The sequence below is a fragment of the Amphiura filiformis genome, chromosome 11 (assembly GCF_039555335.1).
Source record: "Amphiura filiformis chromosome 11, Afil_fr2py, whole genome shotgun sequence".
Classification (NCBI taxonomy): domain Eukaryota; kingdom Metazoa; phylum Echinodermata; class Ophiuroidea; order Amphilepidida; family Amphiuridae; genus Amphiura; species Amphiura filiformis.
Window position 1 is genome coordinate 16465180 of NC_092638.1, and position 13107 is coordinate 16478286.

Here is a 13107-nt window from a genome sequence, read left to right on the forward strand (position 1 = left end):
AAAAGATCACCAAAAACAAAAAATGTGCACAAATTTAACACTAATGATAATAAAAATTCCTTTAAAAAGGAACAGGGCGAGCAAATGAGGAAGTGTCAAGATAAAGGTGTAGTTATTTTATCGTTTGAACTGTTTCTATAATTCGCATCGATCATAATGAACAATTACAGAACATTTATTGTTGATTAAAGTAGCTATGGGTATACAATGTTTACAAAATAAGAGTGTTAATGTTTTGTACATGAAGTTAACGTCTTTGCTACATAGCTAGTTGTTAATACATTGAAAATGTGACTAGAGATTTACAATTTGATGACATTCAAAATAATTTAGTATTGAAGAATTTCAACAAATTACAGAACTTTCATTTGTTGACATACTAGCAATATTGTTAACAATGTTGAAAATCATGTTCATAAGCGTAACATCCTCTATACATCTATTTATTAATGTTCATAAATCTCTTTCTATTTCAATGCTATTTTATCTCCGTGTTCTGACAATAAATTTGACCGAATAACATTTGTAAGAGGTAGAAACCTATCAGGCGGCGAGTGGCATGATAGAGCCGGCAACTTGTGACACTGCCCGGCCGTATGGCATTTTCCAATATACTCGGTTAATGTTGTGGGGTTCATTATCGAACCCCAACGGTTTTAGCTTGTATTTATATTATTTATTAACATAGGCCTATTTGTTTGTGATATTTCAAGCGTTTTAAAATTTCAAAATAATCCCATTCAATTACACGGTTGACGGTGGAAATTTACTGAATTTAGAGAATGCACTGCAACCACCACCTGAAATCTATCAAAATAATATTATTAACTAATCCCATAACTGTTCAAATAACAGCCCTCACTTAACAGACATTAAGTCTCAATTGACAGGATCATAAGTGCTAAAGTAAATATATTTTCTCTTTATCGCCTGCCTAAGTTTCCCCATTTAAGGGATGGGGTATGAACGTTTGGACAGTATTTATTGTGGGACATTAGAGCACATCAGACATGTTGAATTGCATTCTGAAGGACGAAAAATGCTTTGCATTTTCGCCCCAAAAAAAAAAAGCAAAATTACAAATCAAATCTCCATTTACGGAAATGGGTAGAAAGCTTGTCTTTTTCGGGGCTGTGCAATAATTATGAGCCCTGGTGAGGGTTAAATTTGGGCGGGCAAGAAATGTTTTGGTGATGGGGTGGGGTATGAACGTTTGGACAGTATTTATTGTGGGACATTAGAGCACATCAGACATGTTGAATTGCATTCTGAAGGACGAAAAATGCTTTGCATTTTTCGCCCAAAAAAAAAAAAAAGCAAAATTACAAATCAAATCTCCATTTACGGAAATGGGTAGAAAGCTTGTCTTTTTCGGGGCTGTGCAATAATTATGAGCCCTGGTGAGGGTTAAATTTGGGCCGGGCAAGAAATGTTTTGGTGAGCCGCAAAGAGGGGGGGGTTGGCAAGCAGAGAAGAGGGTGGGGCGATTTTGGCACACATTCATGGGGCACCTTTTAAATAAAAACGCTCTAAAAAGGCTAAGAAAACAGTACGGAAACGCTTAAATATGCAAATTTTCCTGCTGGCTGCGCTTGCAACATGTAGACCATTAAGGTTTGCAAATTGGGATCCCCAAAATTTGGCATATGCAAAGGGGGGAGGACAAAGATTTTTTGGCAGGCTGGGGGGCCAAGCAATTTTTGGCAGGCTGAGGGGGGATCAATTTTTGGCAAGCCAATTTGGAAATTTTACCCGGGTGGGGGGGGGGGCATAATTATTGCACAGCCCCTTATATTTGCCTTGACCTGTGGTGCTAGTCAAAATGGAGTAAGAAATGTGCACTCAAACTTTTATTAATAAATTGCCTCCAAACAGTTGTGAGTTAGTAGCAATGGTATGTAGGGAAAATATCCCGCAAAATATTTAATGTAAACAAGTAAACAGCTTTGTTTGACATTGAACTCTGGCATCTTGCAATTGGATTTGTGGCTTCTTGTAAAATTATTTTTTTGGCTAGAATCTAATATAAAGAGCACGTTTATGAACTCATCAGTGCCAAGGAACTTTTCAGACAAACCTTTCATGCAAACTAGGTTAGGGCAAGCGCTAGTAAAAATTACTTTGATAAAGACTATCACTCCGGTAGCCGGATAAAGTGAATTCAGGCTTATGGTAGAGCATCAATGGGTCGGGACCCTGGTACTCGGGTTTCGGTCATTATGAAATACACAGACAAACAACAACGATCTACTTTTACTTTGTACTTTTACTTCTGTTTTCTTTGTACTTTTATTATTAACATAATTTACCTTGTACAAAAATCTTTCAATACATACAATATTAGGCCTACAGCCTACTATCCTTGAAACACAGATTTTGTTGGATGGCTATGTAATTTCATTACATGCCAGACCGTTCGTTTTATAGTGTCTGAAAAAGCAATATGAAAAGTGACTTCCCTGATTGCTGCTGATCACATTCCATGAACCTTTCAGTGGCCTCACCAGTATTGTTCCAGGTGGCATGGGGGAGAATGAATTCTGGGTGGTGGTGATTGTGGTGGGAGGAAATCAGAAAGTTTGCCAAAACTAATGATATTTTCTGAGACTTGGTTTTCTGAATGGGATAAAAGCCCAAGTTGGAAGAGGAGGAAATTCCTCCATATCCCCCATCTTGGTACTGGCATTGGAATCATTGTTAAAGGAAATCATATGAAACATTACACAACATTTAACATCGCAGCCAAGTTAAGCTTTACCAATTTCATTTTAGAAATGAAAGGAGTTTTGCACTCAACTGGAATGTTTTAAAGTCCCATTCAGGGATTCCAGCGCAAGTGTCAAAAATTAAAATTGTTTATAAATTGCTTGAATAACATTATATAGGATGTTTTGAATCAAATTTTCAAAGATGTTTTTGAATGTTTGTATCCTTATATAAGCTGAAATTCCAAACATTTTTGCAAACTTTTTGTTTGCTGGGAACTAGAGTGTCCTCGCTGCTTCATGCAAAATGTACTCTTAACACTGCACATGCCACTTTTATGTACAGGAGCATGAATTTCAAATTCAATGAACACATTGGGCAGCTCCATTTGAATTTCATACACCCTGAGAAAGATTCAATCAGAATCTTCCACTGAGCAAGGGTGAGTTTCAAATGGAACTGCCTAATGTGTTGATTCCATTTGGAATTCATGCTCCCCCTGTGGAATATATTTCTAAAATCTTCCACAGGGTTAGTGTGGATTTTCAATGGAAACGCATAATGGTTTCAATAGTAAAAAAAATCCTCATGTTTTTTGTCTGATAGGAGTAAGAAGTAATTTCTTGTTTTTGGATCTAAAAGACTACAGCAAATGATTTGCTTTGTATAAGTAGGTAACCTACCATATAAAGTTTTAACGAGTATGCTGTTGGTTATCACAGTACAGTCAAGCTTTTGTTAGCAGTGGCTCCGACTTCATCAGGACTGAACCAACTATATTATTGGGGAATGTTGTTGATAAATTTGATTGTTTGACTGGTTATACCAGCTTGGTGTAGTATAGCATGTCCATTTATGCCGAGTGTCCCATTGGGAAGAATCAGAACAAACAATCAAATCAAAAACAAAACCCATATTGTAGTCCATAAACAAGCAGAAATTTTCTTTGTGTTCCAAAATAGAAGTCATATTAAGTATTTCCAGTTTAAATCCATACACCACCTATGGAACATATGACCTTAATCTTTCACACTGGGAGTGTGAATTTTAAATGGGTTTATCTGGATGGATGACCCCCTGAAGGTCATGTCTTCCACTGGGGGTGTATGAATTTCAACTGGAATAGCCCAATTTGGAGCCATGTCTCCAAATAACTGTTTAAACTTGTGTTGCTAAGTTACACCCTACCTTTTAGTGTGATGTTGTTTGAAAATGGTAGTATTAGGTGCAATAGAATGCATATCACAATTTTGCACTCCATTTTGAAAGGTGTATTGCAACAGGCAAATTTTGCCGTCCAAATTGCCATGCGATAAGGCCTAATTCTAGGTCTGATTGAATCCATGTTTACAGACTAGAGTACGAAACCCTTAACCAGGTATTTGGGTTTGCCTCTTTGATTTTCATTTTTAGAGATACCACTTGGTGTAGTACCTTGGTGTAATCCAGCAAATGAAATGTACATTTTCCTTCACATTTGCACAGGAAAATCTAAACAAAATTTCCTGAAGTAAGGACATTGAATGAAAAGTGGTACTTTTGCATTTGACATCAGGGCAAGAAAATATCACCTCTGCAGCATGAGTTGGTTTTATCTTCAAACCTTATGTACATCTGGGAAGTGTGGCAACTGCGATGAATAGCCTTACCATGAGTTTACTTGCATGGTTCAAACCAAGGACAACAAGTTTCTTGGTATCCTGAGTTGAAATACACATCATATTAAAGTACATCTGCATGACACACAACTTGTTTCGCTTGATCATTTCACACATTTGAACCTAGTGTCAATAGTCCGCCACCTGCTACTTCCGATTGCAGAAATATACAGCACTAATATTTTGGAATTAAAAAAAAATATTATCTTGTTTTCCCAAATGAAACATAGCTAAATCCTAATCTTTAGTTATTCTAATTTTAATATTTTTGCAATTGGAGGGAAAATGGACCAAAAATTCTAAGACTTTGCACAAGCCTAAGCAATCAAAATCGTGTATATAGGCTAAGAGTTAGCTCATAATTTTAATAATTTATGTTATTTTTGATAATTGGTTATGAAAAACATTAGGAAATATGTTTTCAAAAAATTGGAATGCATAACCTGAAATTAGTCTTAGTACAAGTCTTTGGGCTTGATTGTCACAGCATATGAAAAACACATGTTTTTGGCCCTAATATTTCCAAAAATTGGCCAAATATTAAAATTTGATTTTCACTGCCAGTTAGAACTAACTAAAGGATTAGGATTTAGCAATGTATCATTTGGCAAAACAGGATAATATTTATTTAATCCTTCCAAAAAGTGCCAAATTTTTCTGGAATAGGGAGTAGTTTCAATTGAATACATTAATCCAAAACCCACCCAAGTCCATGGGAAGTAATTTTGAGAGAAAAACCTGTGTATCATTTTAATTCCTTCAGTTAGATTTACCTGGTCAATACTGGTAAGTTTTACATGCAAATGAGTGGATTAAACTGTATAAAGTATGACGATTAGCATTTCAGGGATTTTGTAGGGTTCATTTTAAATTTTGGACTTGGGTGGTTTTTTGAATCATATACTAAGACAATAATGTTGGAATGAGATTACCACTAGTAAGATAATACAAAACAAAGCACACAGTTATGTATAATGTTGATAAGCATTCTGCCATGTAATATAAACCACACACTTTCCTTGATTAAACCCATTTTTTTTCAAAAGTCACTCTCCAGCAATGAGTGTGTTACAAGTGGACTTTTATACATACTGGATTTCAATCAATGTGTTACAAGACTCAAATCATGGACTTGGGTTGATTCTTTCATACATGCTATTTTTCACATGCTCAATAGACACAGAGGATGAATTTGAGTTGTTCTTTCATCCATATGACAGGCCTATGTATAGCAACACTTTCCCATGCTTAACACAATTTGGCCAAAGTATGGACTTGGGTGGCTTTTGTATTCATATATTCAATTGTCCAGCACTTGCTAATCCAAAAATCCTACTTGTATTACAGCCCTGGCTAGCATCACACATTTGAACTTGGTTCAAATGTTCAACACATTCTAGACCAAATATCCTTGCATTATAGCCCTTGCTATCTGTATCAATAGTCCAACACATTCTATTCCAAGGATCCCTCTTGCATTATAGCCCTGGCTAAGTTCCTTGCTAAACCCAACTGCAGCAGTTCCAGTTTCTCTTTCTCAACCTCCATTTGGCCCTGAAAAATTAGATGAGGAAAACGAAATATACAAGTAAAATATCAGTCAGAGGGAACAAAAAAACTTTCTAAGTTTGTAGAGAGCTCCACTAAATTCTTTAAAAACTGAAAATCTACATTATCCTCAAAATCATGCAAGCTAAATTATTAAGAGGGAAGCATGACCTTGCAGTGTTTGCACTCAAATATTGAGACAAATAAAGCTGACAAACAAGAGTGGTATCAATGGGTTCTATACAGGAGATCCCAAGGCTTGATATAAAGGGTGTCATTTCTGCCACATGTGTATGATTTTTCTCAGGAGGGGGAAAACTCTCACAACATTTGTTTAGACATATATTATTGGCCTTTCCTCAAGAACTGCAAGACATATGGAAATACAGAAGTGCAATTTTTGGCTTCTTTGACTCATTTCCTAAAAGATCAAATATCAACATAATAGGATGTATTCTCTAGATCACATGATTCACGTCTACGACTCACTGCTAAAGCAATCGCCAAACTGTGGGTATGAGACTACCAAGTCCCATGGCGGGAAGTGCAGTGAGCCTGGACATCTGTGATCAAGATGACATAACCGGTCATCGAAAGCTCAGAAAGTGAGTAAAAAACATTGGATTTGTCTATCAAAAAATCATTAAACGTATGAAACAATGCTACAAATGAAACTCTTTAATGCTGTGTGTGCTAGCCATTGGCTTCAACAAAAAAGGTCCAAGTTTTATGATATTTTCTCAAAATATCAAGAGCTATCTAATGAACCACTGAACCAGTACTAGGCTTGTTTGTACTCATTGTAATGCATTTTTCATGCTGATTCCAAATATGGTCATGAAAATTTACAATGCTGACATTTTTGAATTTGAATTTTTTTTAAAACTTGTCGTCTGCAGTCGACACCCGCATGGAGAGAGTTAAAGTCAATGTATTACATTTAAAAAGTACACCTTTCCATATTTCCCTTACTTTGCTCTTCTGTTTTTCTTCAGTCTCCTTGTACTCCTCTGTATTCCTCCATTGTTTAAGTTCTTCCAAGCAGTGCAGTAATTCATAGGTCTGTTGAGTAGTGAAGATTACTTCCTTTAACTCCAGTAACGGTAGAGTATCAGCCAGTAGGGTTAACCAGAAACTGAGTAAAAGAGAACGTTATCATATCAAACAATTTGTTATACAATCCAACATCTCTTATCTGAACCTCTTTAATATGTATCTATCTGTTTTCGGGCTGTGTGATCTTCATAGAAAACAGCTTACTTTTACTTTGTATGTCAATGTGGACTGATAATTGGTCAGTGCCTCCTTGCTTTGGGATTTGTGGTTGGACAATTAACACCAGGATTCTCACTTTTACTACAGTCTGCCACATAGAAGTACAAAGTAAATAGACCTTGGAAACCGGAGGTATGAGAATAATTATTTCGGTGCAATGCGTGTGTAAATGCTTCTTTGACGCGCCAACTGCTGCATGATTGGATTGCCGAGTGCACCACGTTCTTTACGTGTCACGTTTTTTTTTAACACGCAGTCCATGTGACGCAAAGCATCGACCCCGATGCCACAGATTTGGTTTGTACTTCTATGCGGATAAACTATAATATCATGGCAAAATTAATATCTGTTCAGTTAGCCCGGCCAGACTATACTTCCATCAAATATTGAGTAATTTCACTCAGTAAATAGGTTTTATACAATCAGATTTAAGCTTCATTCCTACCTTCTTGGAGCTAGCTTTGCAGTGAGAAGGGATAGAATCAAATCAGCAGCTACTATCATCTCACCAGCTTGATATAACCTGTGAAACTCTCTGTATTTACCTGTAGAGATACAAGGAACACATAAAGACCAATGACAATAATCTCACAAAACATCCAGCCAAGATCTTTTGGACAACTATAGTTTTCAGCAGAGAACTTCAGAGGTCTGTAAATGTGGCGCAGTTTATGGCATATACTAAGTGGGATTCTAATTGGCTAATTGAATCACGTCATCACATTGGCACCTCATTCGCTGGTCAAGCTGCATAGCAACGTGTGAACTTGTTCTTTTTACGTGGTAATCAGACAGGGAAGACTGACACCACTGAAGTAATTTGCTCAATGGTATATTAGCGTGTCTCATCATAAGTTAAGAGTAATGCTATGTTGGCCTTCACAGTGGTAGATTCGAATCAGTGCCTTTATACGGTTGCGTCGTCAACGTATGGATAAATCACTACACATATGTATACGCCTGTGGGATTTAGTTAGCGCTCGCAATTCAAATCTGCCCATGGGAAGTCCAACATGGCATTACTCTTAGTTTGAGACAAGACTATAGTACACAATTTTATAGACCATTCATTTCCCCCTATCCCATCATGCACTATTCCAAGGTAACTTACAACTTCATCTCCAATGTAGGAGTTTGAACACAACCAGAGCTAGAAATATGCAAACATTTCGGCAGGCCATATGGACCCTTGGCCTTAAACTTTTGCAGGCCCTCACAAATGTTTGGAGCTATGTTATTTTTTTACTTATTGAACTTGAGACGAGACAGACACTTGTTTCTTTCTGATAAAACCTGTATATGTGCATTCATTTGGATCAAGTAATGGACAGGATGCTTCATAAACTCAATCAATTAATGGACATTATAGGATACACAACTTTTCCAGGGTTGTGATTTAAAACTTATAAAATATCCCGAAAGTAGTAGAAAACCCTGAAAAAACCATGAAATTGGGTTGAAATACCCCAAAACAGGCTGAAAATTAAAAAAAATGTGTACATTTTGGCCACAAAAAATCCTGAAATCAAGAAAAATCTGATGTATTAAATTCCTAGAGAGATTTATCTGATATGAATGCTTACCTAAGAATGTCAATCTATCACTGAGTAGCATGGCAGCACCAAGATTGTCAATCAGATCCAGATTAGAGAAGCCTCCTCTAACACTGTATTAAATTCCTTGAGAGATTTATCTGATAGGAATGCTTACCTAAGAATGTCAATCTATCACTGAGTAGCATGGCAGCACCAAGATTGTCAATCAGATCCAGATTAGAGAACCCTCCTCTAACACTGTATTCCTTGAGGAATTTATCTGATAGGAATGTAGCGAAGGCTGCGTCTTTGGAACGGATGCACCACGACAGAGCGGTGCCTAGACGACCATCTTGTAGCGCTCTCATACCAAGAACTTTACAGATACTTCTGACTGTGGAAAGAAAAATTAGACAAAGATTATCCTTCTCATCATGTGATCAAATCAGATAGCAAGTCTCAGCAAGAGCTTGAAGATCAGTGAAGGGGTTGTTGTGTAACCCAAATTCTTTGTAGTCCAGATTTTTGATTCGCTTGTCAATTTAGTTATGGTTATGTCTTCCATAGGGAGTGTGGATTTCAACTGGGATAGCCCATTGTGGCTGCACAGGACCAGCATCCATGATTCCAAAAGAGCATAAGAATGCATTATAGCCATTGTCTGCATTTGCTAGTGTATGGTCAGGCACACTTGGATAGCAACAACTTAACGAGTCCATGGTAAAGCAAATAAAACGAATGTGTCAGAAGTGGAAAATGCTAAGTGAAGTATCATTGTCCACATTTGCAGGTGTTTACACACATGGGTGTGCACCTGACTTGCAACTACTCGATTCATGGACTCTACTTGACATTTTACGACTTGTGAGTCGACTCGAGTCTCAAATTCCAAATGACTTGACTAAAGACTCCAATGACTCGGACTTGACTGCAAGTTTTGTGATTCGACTATTAGACTGTGCCCACCTGTTGGGGTGCATGTGTATATGTGTGACTTACTTTGTTCTTGCATGTCCCTGTCTTCACACAGTCTAAGTACTTTGTATGCTTTTCTCTCTGACTGTAAAGGTATTCTTTCTATATACAATTCTAGGTAATGTCTAAAAAACAGAGAAAAATAATACAAGTGTAAAGATGTTCACATGAATTCAACAAAAACGCTGAGATATCAGGGGCTGTTATAAAGATTCAGCTTCCCAGCAGATACATTGGACTATTCCAGTTGAATTTCATATTGGGTTACCTACACGAAAGACTCCATTTGATATCGGCAAACCCTGTGAGAGATTAAGGTCATGTCTTTCATAGGTGGTGTATGGATTTCAACTGGAATAGCCCATAGCCACTTCATAATATGGCTCAGCAAAAAGTATTGTCTGTTTGTCAAAATGCTTTGGACAGTAAGAGTTCCCTGGTAGGATTATTTTTTTAAATGTATAATTATTATTTTTAAGATCATAGCCAAAATATGTAATGGGCTAATTAGCTTAAAAACAAAATCATAAGAGTAAGGCCAAAAAAAAAATTGTTGTGTTGCCCTCAAGTGGGAAAATGGGAAAGTTGGGTCGGACGGTCGGATTTTTTATTTTTATTTTTTATTTTTCAAACCTTCAGTTGTTTAAAAATCCCCTCAAATATTAAATAATGCTTCTTCAAAAAAGGAAACATTTGTTAATTTTGACTTCTGGATACCTGTTAGACATCAAATTTCAATCAAATATTAATTTTAAGTGAAAAACATTGATTTTTGAACAAAATCATCATTTAAAAAAAAAAAAAAAAAAAAAATGCCGACCCTGATTTTTCAGGATTTAGGGTCGGGCGGTTGAGGGCAACACAACAATTTTTTTTTTGGCCTAAATTGTGTCATTTCTCTAATGTATCAGTTCATTCATGTTTTAAAACTGTTTAGAAGTGTGAAGAAACTGTTAAAAAACTTGTGCATGTTACAATTCAGTATTTTCAAATTCTGTAAGGATAATACATATTGAAGGGAGTAAGACAATTTTTCTAGAATATTTAAAATTGGGTTTGGTTTTCTTTTGAACAGTAAAAACGTTTCCTGTATTTTCAAGATTACGGTTGGAAGAGATCAAATTAAAAAAAAATTGTTCTTGGCCTCAGGAAACAGAACTTACATGGTATACATGTATACCATTACCCAAAGAAGATATCTTACACTTCCCACAATGCATTTCTTCCCTCTACTGAACACATGTACACCATTACCCAAAGAATATATCATACACTTCCCACAATGCCTTTCTTCCCTGTACTGATTTGCTATTTAGTGCAACTAAATTAACAGAGCTCATCCAGATCTTGCAATTAAGGTATTTCTAGTCACTATCGATCCATGTTGCACTGAATAGATGAAATGCATTGTGGGAAGTGTAAGACATCTTCTCTGACCATTACCTTCCAAATTGTGGACAATGATCCAGATAGTCTGCTACTATTTGCCACATGCTGTGGAATTAAATGGGAAACAAAGGAATTATTAATCGCTAAAAAGACAATTGTTATTCAAATTTGTTGATTCTAGCATACCAAAGATACAATTTTCATTTATGAACTCTCAAGTTGGTTAAATTGACTTGTCAGTTTTTAAAACAAGGTTGCACTTGTTCAGTACAGTTTGTCCACTCTGAAGTACAAAGTGACAACGCGGATGTATACAGCATGTTAACAGTGCGTAGTGCTGCCTCTATCTGCAGGTATGTGTGCCTTCAAAGTCGGCACAATATGTGCGTCCGCATCTGTACTTTGTACTTCAGAGTAGAATGACTATAAGAGTTATTGTTCTTTGTTTGCAAAGAAGTCACATGTCACAAAGTTTGAACCAATAAATAAGGATGTTTGGCATTATGTCTACTCAAAAACTATGCTCCAGGTTATAAACCTTTTCATATCAAAGTTCTCGGAAGTGATGACCCAGTTTTTAAAAACAGGTCATCATACGCAGTTCTTGGGCGCCCACTTACGCCAGTTGAGGAGCGTTTATGTGTATTTACGCGGGCGTGTAAAGACGCTCATGTCTATGAGATTACTTTGCGAACATTTCCGATGGCTCCTGAAAAGGTCTATAGACTAGCACTAAAATTGTGGGAATCAAGCTCATGAAATCATGTAACCACAATTCCACATGATCGGTCTAAACCACCTATTCTTGTAATCTGATTATCAATATGTCAGTCAACTGGATCACACTTTTGAGTTCTAAATGATTAAAATGATCACAACACAAATGGCATGTACTATCAATTCCGAAAGGTGCGTGATCCAGTTACCAGGGAGTTATGTAACAACTTTGCTGGCAAATTGTGATTTGAAGGCTTGTGGATGCCAGCTGCAGGCTACACAGTTCCAACCAAAAGTTGTGAATTGTAAGTTAAACTTTTCTTCTTATAAAGAAATCTCGTGTGACAAAATACTGACTGATAAATAGGAAAACTTACCTATCATGTGACATTAATGTTGAAGAGTACTCTAATATCAAGAATTCTCTCAAGTTTGAGCCATAGCTGTGAGAAAGAGAAAGGGAAAATAAAATAAAGAAAGCTTGAAAATAAAATGTGAGGAAGAATGTTTAATGAAACAGACCTATACCTTAGCATATCAAAAATGAATCCACTAAATACACAAGGTAACCTAATAAAAAAAAAAAAAAAAGAAGATGTTTGCTTGCCCTCAACCGACCGACCCTAATTTTGGAAATAGAAATCAGAAAAAAGTTGTTTTTTTCTATTTACTGTACAAAAGAATACCGACCCTATTTTTTGGAAATTCCTGAAATTTTTTTTTTCTTTTCAAATTTTGCATTCTGAAAATGTAAAAAAAAATGTATTTTAGAGCTTGTGTTCACATTTTAGTTATTTTGTAATGTTAGCTGATTCATTTTGACACCAACATTGTCTGATTTTTCATATTTTGAGCCTTAATTAATACAAAAAGTAGAGTTTGCTAGTAAAAAAAAGAAAAAAAAACACGAAAAAAAAACCCACCAAGAAATCCCGACCGATTGTTCAAATTCATTTGAAGGCAAGCAAGCAAACAAATTTTTTTTTTTTTTTTAATATCACACATGGATGAAAACAAGCACTGACATAATTTCATGAAACTGCTTTAACATTTCCTGAAAATGTGTATTTCCTTTTACTTTGTACAGGGAATATCCAAGCAAAATTTCCAGAAATCAAGAAATTTCCTGAAGATTCACATCCCTGATCACATTCTGAATCTGAATTTTGAATATCTGGATAATCTATACAGATCTGAAAATATCTATTCAACTTACTGAATTTGAGGATGTGCTTAACAAAATTAAACATGATTTGCCAAAATCTGGTTATCCTTTCATGAATACTGTTTGGCATATGTATTGA

The 13107-nt window shown here is 36.1% G+C and overlaps 1 protein-coding gene across 2 annotated transcripts in view; it reads right to left on the reverse strand.

Moving 5' to 3' along the window:
* Positions 1 to 5045: 5045 nt before the first annotated feature.
* LOC140164437 (nuclear pore complex protein Nup85-like) overlaps positions 5046 to 13107 on the reverse strand; it is a 30399-nt gene continuing 22337 nt past the window's right edge. Inside the window, exons 13-19 of one of the 2 annotated variants that reach the window (XM_072187719.1) lie at positions 12181 to 12246; positions 11141 to 11191; positions 9722 to 9822; positions 8898 to 9116; positions 7633 to 7732; positions 6885 to 7047; positions 5046 to 5918 (exon numbers count right to left, since the gene is read on the reverse strand). In XM_072187719.1, the coding sequence (XP_072043820.1) occupies positions 5820 to 5918; positions 6885 to 7047; positions 7633 to 7732; positions 8898 to 9116; positions 9722 to 9822; positions 11141 to 11191; positions 12181 to 12246 (799 nt within the window). In that variant the 3' untranslated portion in view covers positions 5046 to 5819. Of the gene's footprint in view, positions 5919 to 6884; positions 7048 to 7632; positions 7733 to 8770; positions 9117 to 9721; positions 9823 to 11140; positions 11192 to 12180; positions 12247 to 13107 lie in introns of those variants that run through there. The other variant, XR_011860527.1, reaches the window with a different exon arrangement.